Source organism: Nanorana parkeri, unplaced genomic scaffold (genome assembly GCF_000935625.1).
Source record: "Nanorana parkeri isolate BGI_ZX_2015 unplaced genomic scaffold, ASM93562v1 scaffold726, whole genome shotgun sequence".
NCBI classification, from domain to species: domain Eukaryota; kingdom Metazoa; phylum Chordata; class Amphibia; order Anura; family Dicroglossidae; genus Nanorana; species Nanorana parkeri.
The window spans coordinates 624,623-638,776 of NW_017306994.1; the positions used below are offsets into that span (position 1 = coordinate 624,623).

At 40.6% G+C, this 14,154-nt stretch overlaps 1 protein-coding gene across 1 annotated transcript in view; it reads right to left on the reverse strand.

Moving 5' to 3' along the window:
* Positions 1-14,154, reverse strand: part of LOC108793166 (multidrug and toxin extrusion protein 2-like) — a 42,785-nt gene that overhangs the window by 19,492 nt on the left and 9,139 nt on the right. Inside the window, exons 5-9 of the mRNA XM_018564108.1 lie at positions 12,913-12,955; positions 9,434-9,478; positions 7,558-7,655; positions 4,971-5,068; positions 4,056-4,169 (exon numbers count right to left, since the gene is read on the reverse strand). Of these exons, the coding sequence (XP_018419610.1) occupies positions 4,056-4,169; positions 4,971-5,068; positions 7,558-7,655; positions 9,434-9,478; positions 12,913-12,955 (398 nt within the window). The remainder of the gene's footprint in view (positions 1-4,055; positions 4,170-4,970; positions 5,069-7,557; positions 7,656-9,433; positions 9,479-12,912; positions 12,956-14,154) is intronic.

A 14,154-nucleotide genomic window follows, 5' to 3' on the forward strand; every position in this document is an offset into this window, starting at 1 on the left:
ATTTACGGTCTTCTCTACTGTTTTACATTCCCCTGTGTGCTTGACACCATAACTTTTGGCTCAAATGTATTCTTTTGTGCGATTATATATCAATACAACGTTAAATGATGTGTCCCTATATGAATATGCTTCACATGTTTACTCCTGTGGGCTTATATGTGCACCACCAATGTCAGCATAATCTTATCCTAATGTGGGTTGTTAATGGGGAATGTCTTTTGCCTGCACTGACTGCACTGTCAAATTGTGCTTATGACTGCAGTTCGCTACTTGTCCACTGTGCATGCCAGCGTCCTGTACCCTAGGCAACCAGCTGATGTTACTTCCAGCTAACGGCCATATCATTACAACTCGCTGTGTACATTAGTGGATTACAGGTGAGCCTCATTTGAGTGCAGAATGGCGGGAATATACGGTTTTCCAGCTGCAACTGGTGGGAGTGGTCTGTTTTTAATATGCACTGGTATGTCTATTTAAAGGTGATGGTTTGCTTTACTGTGTCATTCTGAGCCTGATGAAGGGGTACTGCTGAGACCCCGAAAGTGCTTGTATTGGATGGCGATTTGTCAATAAAGGACTTTTTGCTTCAAAACTTTTGGTGTGCTGGTGACAATCCTTTCTAGATCTAAATTCCTGACATGTCACCATGTAAGCATTCAGTAAAAACACTACTTATCACTAAAATGCAGGCCTTCAACTAGACCTAAGAGGGGCACCTCGGAGAATAATATTATCCATAAGGAAGCATTTCCTCATTCAGTCCTCCTGCACTGTAGCTTTCAGGCAGCTCCCTATGTGAGAGAATGGAATGAATTGTGTGAAACGTGTACCAGTGACGTGCGGTACCTTCCGTGCTGGGTGAGGCATTCCCCCCCACAATCACACGCAGCACCCGTCCCTCCCGGGAATGGCCCGATACGGCTGTGCACGTTGCACGGATCTGTATGGCTCGACTTTACACTGTGTGAACAAGGCCTGATACTAGGTGCGGCTCTGCCTCCCCTGACCTCATGTCACTGATGTGTACATACTGCTATGAACAAGGGGGGTTTTTGTTTCCATTTTTATCCTTATTTCTATTCTTCTCTGTTTTTTTCCTCTTGTCTTTCGACTTGTCTTGACTTTTGCAGAGATGTTCTCTGGAGAGGATATGGAGTGTGTTCATCTCTGCATGTTCTTATTTGCTACTGTTTTTTTTAGATATTATGAATAAGTTCTTTGTTTTTTTGTCTTTTACAATTTATTAAAACTTTTTGGAAATGAGAGAATGGAATGAATTGTGTGAAACGTGTACATACTGTAAGAAAAAAGGGGTGATTTGAACTAATCATAATATGTATAACACTAATAATATGAATTTTAATATATAATATCCGTATTATTGATCAACACCCACTTAATGTCTTTTGCCTGCACTGACTGCACTGTCAAATTGTGCTTATGACTGCAGTTCGCTACTTGTCCACTGTGCATGCCAGCGTCCTGTACCCTAGGCAACCAGCTGATGTTACTTCCAGCTAACGGCCATATCATTACAACTCGCTGTGTACATTAGTGGATTACAGGTGAGCCTCATTTGAGTGCAGAATGGCGGGAATATACGGTGTTCCAGCTGCAACTGGTGGGAGTGGTCTGTTTTTAATATGCACTGGTATGTCTATTTAAAGGTGATGGTTTGCTTTACTGTGTCATTCTGAGCCTGATGAAGGGGTACTGCTGAGACCCCGAAAGTGCTTGTATTGGATGGCGATTTGTCAATAAAGGACTTTTTGCTTCAAAACTTTTGGTGTGCTGGTGACAATCCTTTCTAGATCTAAATTCCTGACATGTCACCATGTAAGCATTCAGTAAAAACACTACTTATCACTAAAATGCAGGCCTTCAACTAGACCTAAGAGGGGCACCTCGGAGAATAATATTATCCATAAGGAAGCATTTCCTCATTCAGTCCTCCTGCACTGTAGCTTTCAGGCAGCTCCCTATGTGAGAGAATGGAATGAATTGTGTGAGCTGTGTGAACAAGGCCTGATACTAGTTGAGGCTCTGCCTCACCTGCCTCCCCTGACCGCATGTCCCTGATGTGTACATACTGCTATGAACAAGGGGGGTTTTTGTTTCCATTTTTATCCTTATTTCTATTCTTCTCTGTTTTTTTCCTCTTGTCTTTCGACTTGTCTTGACTTTTGCAGAGATGTTCTCTGGAGAGGATATGGAGTGTGTTCATCTCTGCATGTTCTTATTTGCTACTGTTTTTTTTAGATATTATGAATAAGTTCTTTGTTTTTTTGTCTTTTACAATTTATTAAAACTTTTTGGAAATGAGAGAATGGAATGAATTGTGTGAAACGTGTACATACTGTAAGAAAAAAGGGGTGATTTGAACTAATCATAATATGTATAACACTAATAATATGAATTTTAATATATAATATCCGTATTATTGATCAACACCCACTTTCTACTGCTGGAGAGGGGTAGGTCAGCTAAGAAACACACACCATAAACTGTAGGTTTAAAAAAAATATATGGTAACAGGAATTTAAACATACACAGCTTGATTATTGATAAAGAAACTATTACAGTAATAACAAAAACACCAAATCATATCAAGGAGTACTACACACAGGAACACTAACACAGCAATAGCAAACCAACTATATTAAATACACTACTAAACCAGGGAAAGCACTAACCCAACACCTCTACAACACAAGCATTATATATGCAAATTGGCTGGCATAATTTGACAATTGAAGGTACAGTTATTACCCATCCTGTAAGAGGTACACAGATTCTGCACTCTGGGTCCCAAAATGGCTTCCTCCTCCCAGCTCCTCTGTCCCACAATGGCTCGTCTCCTCTCAGGTCCTCTGTCTCCGAATGGCTCTCCTTTCCTCCCAGGGCCTCAGACTCTTTATCCTCACTATACCCATTCGTTATCATCAGAAACCCCTGATTGGTCCACCAACCCTAATCAGTGCTGTCTCACGATACCGATTGGATGACAACTTAAATGCCTTTGATCTAATCACCACTTAGGTTACCCATCCCCTGGCTGGCTCCATTTTGTCTACGAAGAGTATAGATATGCATGTTATCTTGTGTGACTTTCCTACACAATGGATACTCCCACAATACCACTTGGTGTAAAACCATTTTAACATCTCAAGGTGCCCATTGATCTCAAAGAGAACAAAAGGGATGAGATCCGCCGGGCATATAAGCATGCTAAAAAACAAATCCCTTATTTACACCAGTCTCAGAGAAACCCAATTACAATTCTATTGACGTCTGTGTCAACTGTACATCATTTTGTCAAGCTACACCTTTTAAGAATCATCCACCATATACCTATATGAATTCATTAAATGAATATATAAATTGATTTAATATGAACCTTGGGATTTCTTACAATACTACCATGAACAAGGTACTTTGTGGAGTAGGCTACAAACGTATCATGTTTTGCTGGGTATTCTATTGTTTAGGTTGAATATGAAATCTAGCATCTGTCTTTTTGTGCCAACATGCATGCTTCACCAATGGCAGCCACCAAGATGATTTACATGTATGAACTGGTACTCAGGTACCCCAAGGAACATAAGCTCCAGATTATCTGGTAAGATAGGAAATGTGGAGATGGCAGATGGAGATAAAAGGTTTTATCCATCCAGTTAGGATGAGTACTGAAGGGTGAGTTAGAGGCATAGTTGGGAAGTGTTGCCAAATGCTGTTGCCTGGGGTAACCAGAACTAGAGCCAAACCCATATTCAGAGCCAATCCATATACACAGCCGAGGTCAGGACAATCAGCAAAGTCAGGACAAGCAATTTTTATAACTGAACTCAATTTGAAATGCAAAAAACAAGTCATTCCCATGAGCTAACACACTACTTTGAGTTTTACAAATTGCCCTTAATAGGAAGCTTATCCAATCAGGATGCAAACTGATGGCCTCTTGGCCCAATCTCTGCAGGTGAACAGGCTTCCTGAAACTATAAAGGGGATGCTGCAACAAGAACCAGTAGAAAAGTATATCCATAGTAGATGCCAACCTGTGAAAAAACCTCCGATTTCAATACTCCACCATTCAATGCAAAGCATCAGCATGCTCGGGATAGCAAGGCGTAAGAATATATCCCACTCCTGAAGGCAGTCTTTGGACCATCCTGAGAAGAGACATTTTTCCAAAACAGCAGGTCAACCATGTATATCTAAAAAGAACTATAACAGTTGATATAAAATTAATATAACAGCATTGCAGAATTATGTATGAAGAGTTTTATCCTTTTAATTGCCAAATACTGAATGTTACGTTAAAGTGAACCTGTGCTTTGCCAATTCAGGCAAGCCAGTTATTTATATTTACATTACTTTTTTCCCTGCCATACTATTTGGTTTATAGGGGCAGGGACAGGAAGCCCTGTGCAAACTCAGGACTCTGTTCCCACACCCATGTGACAGCGCTATATGCCTGAGCAACCAATTACCAACATTGTCATATGGGAGTAAGGAACATGGGGCAATGAGTCACATGCTCACAAATATCCAGAAATATTGGGTCATTTTCTTACGTCCCAGGGGTTGAAGAAGAATGTGGTGTTGGTAAATCCACTATTACAGTGAACCTGTTCCTTTGTGCTGCAAGGACAAAGCACAGGATTGTTTTAAAGGAAAAAATAATGTTTTTTAGGTTTTAATGTTTTCAGATTTATAAACTATAATTTTCAATACTGGTACAAAATATGTATTGTTAAAGTACACTTTGCTGGCAGCCAGGGCCCTTCTGTTCTCAGCATGCCACTATTTAGGCCAGGTATTTCTCTTTTCAGTCAAAGGTACCAGTGGGGGAGTGAAGGGAAGGTCAATACATGTAAGTTAGGTAGTGGCAACATTGAAGTAAACCTGTTGCTTTGCTCAAAGAACATTGAAACATTTTCAGTGTAAATAACTGTTACTATGTAGCATACCTCCCCATGTTTCCACATGCACTTTTTTAACCACTGTGTATGTAAAAAGTAAAAGTGACATTGTCCACTGAGAAATTGTGTTTGCCCAAGCTGAACCTCTGAAAAACAAATATACAATTAACCTATTACAATGGTAATACATACAGTATTTTCATATGCAAATATTAAGCAATAGACTAAGTAAATACAAAAACACATTTGATTAAAACGGACCTTGCTGTAAAATGTAATGTCTACTTATACTGTCTGGGTCCCTTCACCCCTTTAATAATCACCTAATGTTAGAAGTTCCAAAATGTTACTGTAAAGAAAAAGTTAGATTTATAGTTACTTTACCCCCAACTAATGCCCACAGTGTTCAAGGGAGGATGACATCACATTTCTTTCTGCTAGATCCTGAAGAATACAGAGCAAAACTCAATAGAAGACACATTTGCAATGGACTTCAGTGTCTTGTCTGCTCTGCACTCGCTAGCAATCCTCCCAGAAGGGTTGTGGAAGACGGGGGTAAGAGAAGTATGAATATAACTTTTTTCTTTACAAGTACCTTTTGGAACTACTAAAACAGTAATTTCAACATTATTAAAGGAGGAAGGTGCCCGAATATTACAGATATGCACATTAAAAAAAGAAGCCACAATTTTCTCTGAAATAATTTAAAACTGAGATAAGTAATTGTCATCCATCATTGTTTATTTAATATTCAATAACAATTTTGATTTTGATTCAACAGAATATTTAAATGGCAGAAATGTAAATTAAATATAGAAATGGCATGGACAAAAATGATGGTACCTTTAATCTTATATTTTGTTGCACAACCTTTAGAGGTAATCACTGCAAACAAGTGATTTCTGTAGCTCTCAATGAGACTTGTGCACCAGCCAACAGGTAGTTAGGACCACTCTACTTGAGCAAACTGTTCTAGTTGTCTCAGGTTAAAGGGCACGGTTTCCATAGATGTCCAAAAGGATTCAGATCAGGTTCCATAGAAGGCTAATGTTTGTTCTTAGCAGTGGCGTCACAAGTGGGGTGCGGCCCGCACTCGGGTGACACCAAAATGCTTGCCAGTCATTGATTGAGAGCCCGACAGTTGCAGGAAAGAGTAGGGGACTCGACGGCATACCTTATCCCACCGGGTGAACGTCCCCTCCTCTCTCTGCCAGCATCCACCACCAAGATGGCTGCCAGCAGGTATCACCAGCATAGCCGTGCATGCGCTGTGACATCATCGTGCACGTGCGTGGTGATGTCACGCGCATGCGCAATGACGTCACGGCAGGGTGTCACCCAGTATCCGCTCCCTGGTTCTCAGCCATTTTTGGGTGCTTTTAGCTATATTGTTTGGATAATTTTCCTGATGGAAGACCGATGACCTGCTACTGAGACAGTTGCTTTCAGACACTGGGTAGGGCATTTTGATTCAGAATTCCTTGATTAGTTTACATTTAGTTGTGCTCTTCAGAGATTCAAGACAACCCATGGCAATTGCATAAAAGCACGCCAAAAAGTAATTAAGCCTCCTCTATGTTTCATAGTAGGTACGGTGTTCTTTCCTTTAAAAGGTTTTTTTTCTTTCAACTGTGAACATAGAGTTGATGTGATTTGCCAAAAAGCTTCATTTTTGTTTTAACTGTCTAAAGGTCATTCTCCCAGAAGTATTGTGGATAGTCAGTATGCATTTTAGCAAATTCCAGGCAGGCTTTTTTGTGTTTTTCTAGTCCCCCTGGTTTCCTTCCTTTGAGACCACTGTTCTCACTGTGCTCAAAATGTGACGGATGGTGCAATCGGACCTTGACCTTGGAGTTCAGCTTGTATCTCTTTGGAATTTTCCTTGGCTTTTTGTCTATAATTTACACTATCCTTCTGTTCAATCTGTGGTCAATTATCCTCTCGTAGCCATGCTCAGACAGGATGGCCACACTCCAGTGGATCCTAAACCTCTTAATAATATTTGCAATTGTAGTCACGGGAACATTAATCTGCTTGGAAATGGTCTTCAAAGTTTTTACATATGACATACTGGTCTATAATGTTCTTTCTGATCTCCTCAGACAACTCTCTCCTTTGCTATCTCTAGTTCATGTTCAGTGTAGCGCACACAAGGATAACAAACAGCAGAGTGACTACTTTTCTCCATTGAAATTTGCTGAATAACTGATTACAAGATTGAAGGCATGTGTGATACTAATTGCATAAAACATTTGTAAATATCACTATCATCAAAGTTATTTATATTCTATTCTAAAGGTACCAACAAATCAATCCAGGACCCTCTTAGAATATCTTTGTAGAATAAGGAATGTCACACTTTGTTTACTTTTCTCTATGACATACCAGAGGAATTCAGGTATAGAAGGAATGATGCATTGTTCCAATAAATACTTGTCAAAATGCCCTGTTTTTACAGGGGGTCGGGGAGGGGGGCGCAAAAATGCACCTTGCCTGTGTAGGCACGAATCCTACCACCGGCCCTGGCAGTACTAATGTACATTTGTGAAATAGTTGGGTACATTTTTTGTAAAATGATTGCCTTTAGGTTGTTCTCAGTATTACAATGAAACTTAAATAAATGTGACATACTTACTCTATGCCCATCTTAAGGACGTATATGAAAATAGCATTGACAACAGCATTGATGATGTTTACTGCTACACCAGTGAAAAATGGAGGCCATATTATACCCTAGAAAAGGAAAACATATGTTTATGTCATTCTGCATGAAAATAAATTACATTTTATTGGGGCTGCGGAAATTAACGATTAATTCCTCGATTAATTGTTAATTTTTTTGATCAATTAAATTTTTTTTGATCGCTACTCACCTCTCCGCCGTCTTCCGGGTCTTCCGGGAGTTCCGTCGGAGATCCGGTGACGTAACGGACATTGACGTCACCAGACTCCTCCCCCTTCCCCAAGTGGCTCTGTCGGCTAACGAAGGGAAGGGGGGAGGAGTCCGGTGACGTTGATGTCCATGACGTCACGCTTCAGCGACCAGAGAAATGGTTTGAGATGGATATGAGGGCTTAGCTGTTGACTTTTGAAAGTAAGTAGAAATTTCCAAGTCGGTATACTCTTAAAGTGTTTGTTACCCCAAAATATAATATTCCATATAGGTGTTGTGTTATACATTTACTTCCTACTAAATGTAGACTGTAACTTTTTTTTGTTTTTTATTGCCTATGTTTTTGCTAAATACCTGGTGATCCCACTAGTTCCCCATGGTTTCTATTTCAGACTGACCACACTAGGCACGAAAGCAGATCCATCCTAGTCTGGTCAGTTTGCATTACTTCTCTTGATTTGGGAGCTACTGGATGCTGTAATAATGCAGGATGTGCCTGTGGTTCTACAGTCAGACTCAGCTGCTACGTCCCTGTCCACCCCTCCACAGTTTAATTGACGGTGACAGGAGGCATGCTGTCTGCAGAGTTCTTTGTATAATGTTGGCAGAAGGTGTTGATGGAATCTGCCGAGTGTTTCCTGAAGGCTCTGATGTGGGAAAGGTATTGTGACCACAGCGAAAGAAAAGGTATCCGTCTATATATAATTTTTTTTAACTGAAAGTGGGGCTGAGTGTGTATAATAGTCCCTAGTGTCTTTGTGTGTTGTTTACAACTTTCACATACATTTTAAGGCTGCACAACTCAGAACAAAGGTTAATTTTCTAAAAAATAATCATTCCTGCAGCTTGAAAAGTGCATTATTACAGTAATGTGCATGGAGCCTGAAGTTTTCTAAAGCCTGCTGAGGGTTGCTTTCAGTAAGCCCGAAGCTTGCTGAAAGCTTTGCAAATGCTCTGTTAATGGTTTCTTTACACACTGTTCCTATACAAACTGAAACTTGTGTTTAAAAGTCCTGTCAGGAAGCAAAACTCTTATTTTAGCTGGATTGGAGGGAAATAGTGCTTGTTCCAGGACACATATTTTTCATAGAATTATTACTTCATTGCTGTGCTGTATATGTATAGGCCAATGTAGTTGGATCTCTATGTGCGTTATAATTAATAAAAATGAATCGATTAAAAACATTTTGATTCATCGAACACGAAAATTTTAATCAGTAACAGCCCTACATTTTATACAAAAGTCAGGGTAGGTTTTTATAAAGTCATAACGTGCTATGTGCAGAACTATGATACTAGCTGCAGATTGCAAGACCAGAGATTGGTCGGCCATTGCTATATACACCATCTATCTTCCCTGAAAATAGCCGCATAGTTTATATTGTAAGATAAGCTCCATTACATCTTCCTATGCAATTATATGAGCACTTATATGTTTATTAGTAAGGCAAAGCACATATAAACCATAGCAATTACCTCATCGTTTAATCCTAATTAAGTTCCAGTGCATTTAAAACATTTTTACATGCCTTGTGCCATGTTTTTGCATTATTAATTAGGAGAAAATGCCTGCAACTGAAACGAATATGTTACTATGGAATGTTGATTCAACTTTTACCTGATTGTATAAATATTTTGATTGCAACTGCTGAAGAAATACTGCCTGTGATAAAAATAAGCATATAAAGTACAATTTAGCACATACACAGTATAGAACAGAACGCAGGATTTTTAAATCAGATCATTCTTATTGTATTTTTGTTTTAACAAAACAACACACAATACAAATACAAGCATAAAAACAAGAGTCACAACAAAAAGGTAAAATATCCATAGCAGTGTCACTTTTCTCTGCAGCCCCGAGTCTGGCTCGGGGTTACCGCTCCTAGCATTGAAAATTCACCCCGAGCCAGACTCGGGATTACCGCCAGGGAGGTTAAGTGTGTTATGCTGTGTAACCTGTTTATGAAAAGACTGTCAACCCTCGTTATCTCCCTTTGTACTCTGAAAGAGCTCAGAACAATGACATTCTGGCCAGGCTCCTGCTATGGCTGTCTGGAGCTCTTTAGCAGGTAGACCCCTGTGGTGTTGTGCAGACAGAATGTCCGAGGAGGGCAGGGTGGAGGTGATAGGATTATAATCTGATCTGATCACTTTCTGTATAAAAGGTTGCACAGTTTCTTAATAAAGTTTGTTTCACCCTACACTCGGTCTCGACTAGTGACTGGGGAAACTGGGAGCTAAAGATCAGCGGGTTGCAACATCTCCTGAGCAAGGAAGAATACAGCGGCGGACATACTCATCCTGAGTACTGGGGTCCGTCACAGCCTACATCCCAGAGTTTCCAAAAGTGATATAAAGCTGTGAACAATCCATTATTTTAGATCAGATCAAAATACCTATGATAAGGATTGGTACAAAGGAAAATAACCATATATACAAATGTGTATATGCACCTATATAACCTGGTATGTACTGACAGTATACAGATAGTGCTGCAATATGAGATGTATGAGATGAACAAAGATCATATTCAAGAAGGAGCATACTGGAGGGTAATATGTAATTTGAGGAATATATCCAAAGGAATATACTTTGTACAATGAAAAGCTCACAGAGGAATTTATGCAAGAAAATTGAGTGCCTAGGGACAGATGAATTCAGGAAATCTGGAACAGTTGGGTTATATGCTGCTGTCTACATGGGGTTTGGACACTGGCAAACAGAAAGAAACATTGAAGTCTAGCCCCTGTTTATAACCGTCATGCCTTTTGTGAATGAGCAGTAAAAAAGCCCATTAAACACAGAGGGTGGAACCTTTGTCTCTCAATGGACTTTGAGAAAAAGATTTTACAGTAAGTACAAAAATCTTTGTGCTCCACAAGGTAAGGTCAGTGGGTCTAAGGATGACAAAAGGTCCAATTGTTGAACGATCCTAGGCATCAGGGAAGAAGGATGCAAGAAGGAGCAGAAGAAGGAGCATGTCTAGGACAGCCATCTCATGGGAGATAACCTAGCATAAAGCTCCAAGGCGGACCTAATGAGTTGGAGACAACTCAAATAGAGAGATTGAGAAACAAAGGGGAAAAGAGGGTGCGAGAAGTATCTTACACCAACACAGTTAGGAGTGGGAAGACACCCACCCCATATTGGTGGAGCAACACCAGAAAAACAATGTGGCGAACAGAGGAACCCACTACAGTACCTACCTAGCTGATTAAGGGCATGGAAATGCAAGTGTCTGGACTTGTACTATCTGACATGGGAAGTTTCCGGATGCATCATGAGCTCTCTGCTGAAAAGGGAACACCAAGCCCTCCAGCAATGATAAAGCATGCCCAAGTGCACAAATTCATCTCTAAAATGGAGATGACAGGATGGAGAGGCCCAGAGGGAAAAAAACAGTACCTCTAAAGAGAACCATATGGTTGAGAGTAACATCCTCAATGTCATCCAGAATTGGAACCAGATCAGTAGCCTTGTTATAGGGAGAACTCCCAAACCTTCCTATAGGTGCAGGTGTAAAGAACCAAAGCGATGTCAGAGTCCATGTCAAGGGACCTACTCCTAGCAAGACCCCCAAAGAGGCAACCAACTGCTCTGGGGAAACGGTTTTGATTCTCAGATATGAGGACAGTCCTGAGACAGGAGTCCTCCTATGATGGAGGGAAAACAACACCCCATAGGCCCTTAAAAGGTTGAGGGTGCATTGTGCTTCAGCAAGGATCTAAGCTGATTAGCCTCTAGCTTGTAAGTCTCTAAACAGTGGAAACTTGCAGGAGTTGGGCCCTTCTAAGAATTCTGGCTATCAGAGTCCAGAAAATGAACTCTTAGGTTGCCTAAGCATCGGTGTTGCCAAGAAAAAAGGCACTGGGATGGACATAAGGTTCAGTGCTATCAGCAACTACAAGTGCCATTAAAGGATACTTAGTAGATACTTAGTGGTCAGGACTCTAACTCAGAAGGTACCTCTGGGAGAGAGAATACTGAAAATCAGCATTAGCCAGGGATAAAGAATTTCACAGAGGAACACCTCCCAACGACAACGTTAGCCATACACTGTTCTATTTTTTATTTAATGAAAGAAAATAGTTAGAGAATGCCCCCTCTGCAACTTCTGCCACTGATAGGGCGAGGGGATGGTGGTCACAGTTTTATTTGGGCTTGGTTAATCTCTAATTGTAAGCACTCCAGAATGAGGAAAATAAACACATAAGGCAAATTATATGCTGATATGCACAACAATGAAATCATTAAAACGTGTACAGATCCATGCAATTTACATTTTACACTTACATTATTTTATTATTGAAAATATGACAGAGGGAAATCTACAGAAACAGAAAGTAACCAATGGCTCCCACTCACCCCTGAGGGGAAGCTATCTGCTCTCCATGTGCATAGCCTGGTTTTATGCTTCATATTCAGGCTAGGATTGCTATACTTAGGCGAATGCCTGTGCCCTCTACTGGCAACAATTAGGCAGTGCAGGGAGCCAGGCTGCCTTTTGTATTACCAAGCAGCAAGTACAAGCACAATACCAATTATTATTATTATACAGGCTTTATATAGCACCAACAGTTTGTGCAGCGCTTTACAATATAAGGAAGACATTACAATCACAATAAATATCAAGACAAGATGGTAAGGAGGGCCAATATCAATGACTTAGCAAAAGGTTTCTGTCTTTCCTTGTGGGTTTTGAAACATGTTTGAATCCCTGTTCTGGTCACTGGTCCTGATCAATTTTCTCTTTGCAATCTGCCTTGATCTCCTGCATGAAGAGCATCTGCCTAGACCTACGCCTGTCATTCAGCTATGCCTGAACACTGCCTGTCCTGGGCCAGTTTATGAAACATGCTCTTGCCTGACAATCACTTCAAACCTCTTTGCAGCTATACTCACAAATACAAATTACTCTTTCGACTTTGCACCTCTTGGCAGCCCACCCTACCACAGGTAAGGTAACACAGGTGAAGTTTGAACAAAAAAAAAACAAAAAACTACAGCATTATTATCTAAAACAATTAGAAAACGTGAATATAGAAATATGTCCCAGATACAAGAGACAGGATCTATTACAAGAACAAAACTTACAGGTAGACCAGGTAAAAAGATCATCACATACTTTTGCGTTAGCCTAAAAAAAATAATATGCATATGTGTTTTATTAACTTAAATTTATATTGTCAACTTATATGGTTGTTGCTGCTCTTCTCGCCTGTTCAGCGTGTTGCACTGTGCAAAACAAATGTAAGAAAGGAAGAACTACTTAAAATGCACCTCTAATTTTCTGTTTGACAAATTCTACAGAAACATTGCAAGTGGAATTGCAAAACTGACATCAAGAACTGACATAAATGCATGAAGGTTGTGCTACAGAGAATGTGGCAAGCAGAGTGATTTTCATCTTATTACAGCAGGAGGAGTGTTGAAAACTCAGACAGAGAGACCATGCACCAAAAGTGTATCCGCATTCACTCATTATCTATTGTTTACACAGAGCCTATTTTTTTTGTCATTGTGGAGTTAGGTGTCATTCAAACAGGGTGTGTTGCTCCATACAGCGTGTAGGGGTGGTTGTTGATGCGTCTGGAACTGCTGGAAGAAGCATGTGGGCAGCTCATGTAACTTCATATAGTTGCAGGAGCTGTGCACCCTCACACACTGTTTTCCTGCAGCTCCAAGTTTTGACATGTGCACACAGACAATCTAGGGCCTCAGATGCACTTGATGATCCATGTCTATATATAGTCTGTGTGTGCCTGTCATACTCGGAGCTGCCGGAAGCAGCGTGTGGGGGCTCACAGCTCCTGCGTCTGCATAGAATTACATGAATTACCCACACTCTTCTCTGCTCTTATGCTATATGGAGAAACACGCCCCATGCAAATGAAGCCTTCCAATAAATACTTTTTGATTTCCCTTAAGGGCTCTGGAATGCACTGTATCGACTTCTGCCCTCTCCCTGCGTTCAGGGGCGGGAGGGGGTGTGACTGTGCATTGAAGTCAATAGTGCTTTCAGCATTTTTGCAGATCGAACTGGACCGGTACACACGCAGTAATGTGCCACGCGTTTGGTTGCGGGCGATAGTACTGTGAATGCAGGGAGCTGGGAGCTGGCTGGAGTGTGATACAATGCGTTCCAGAGCCTGACTGCTCTGGAATGCACTGTTAGGGGTGTGAACCAGCCCTAAAGCAGATCTTCTGTTTATTTATTTAATTTGAAACAACTTGCCCAGCTACTTAAAAAATAAAAAATGCAGCTATTGCTGCAATACTCGCCTCATCTCTAGTGTTGTCCATGGAGAAACTCCCCTCTGCCTTTAGTCCTCTTCT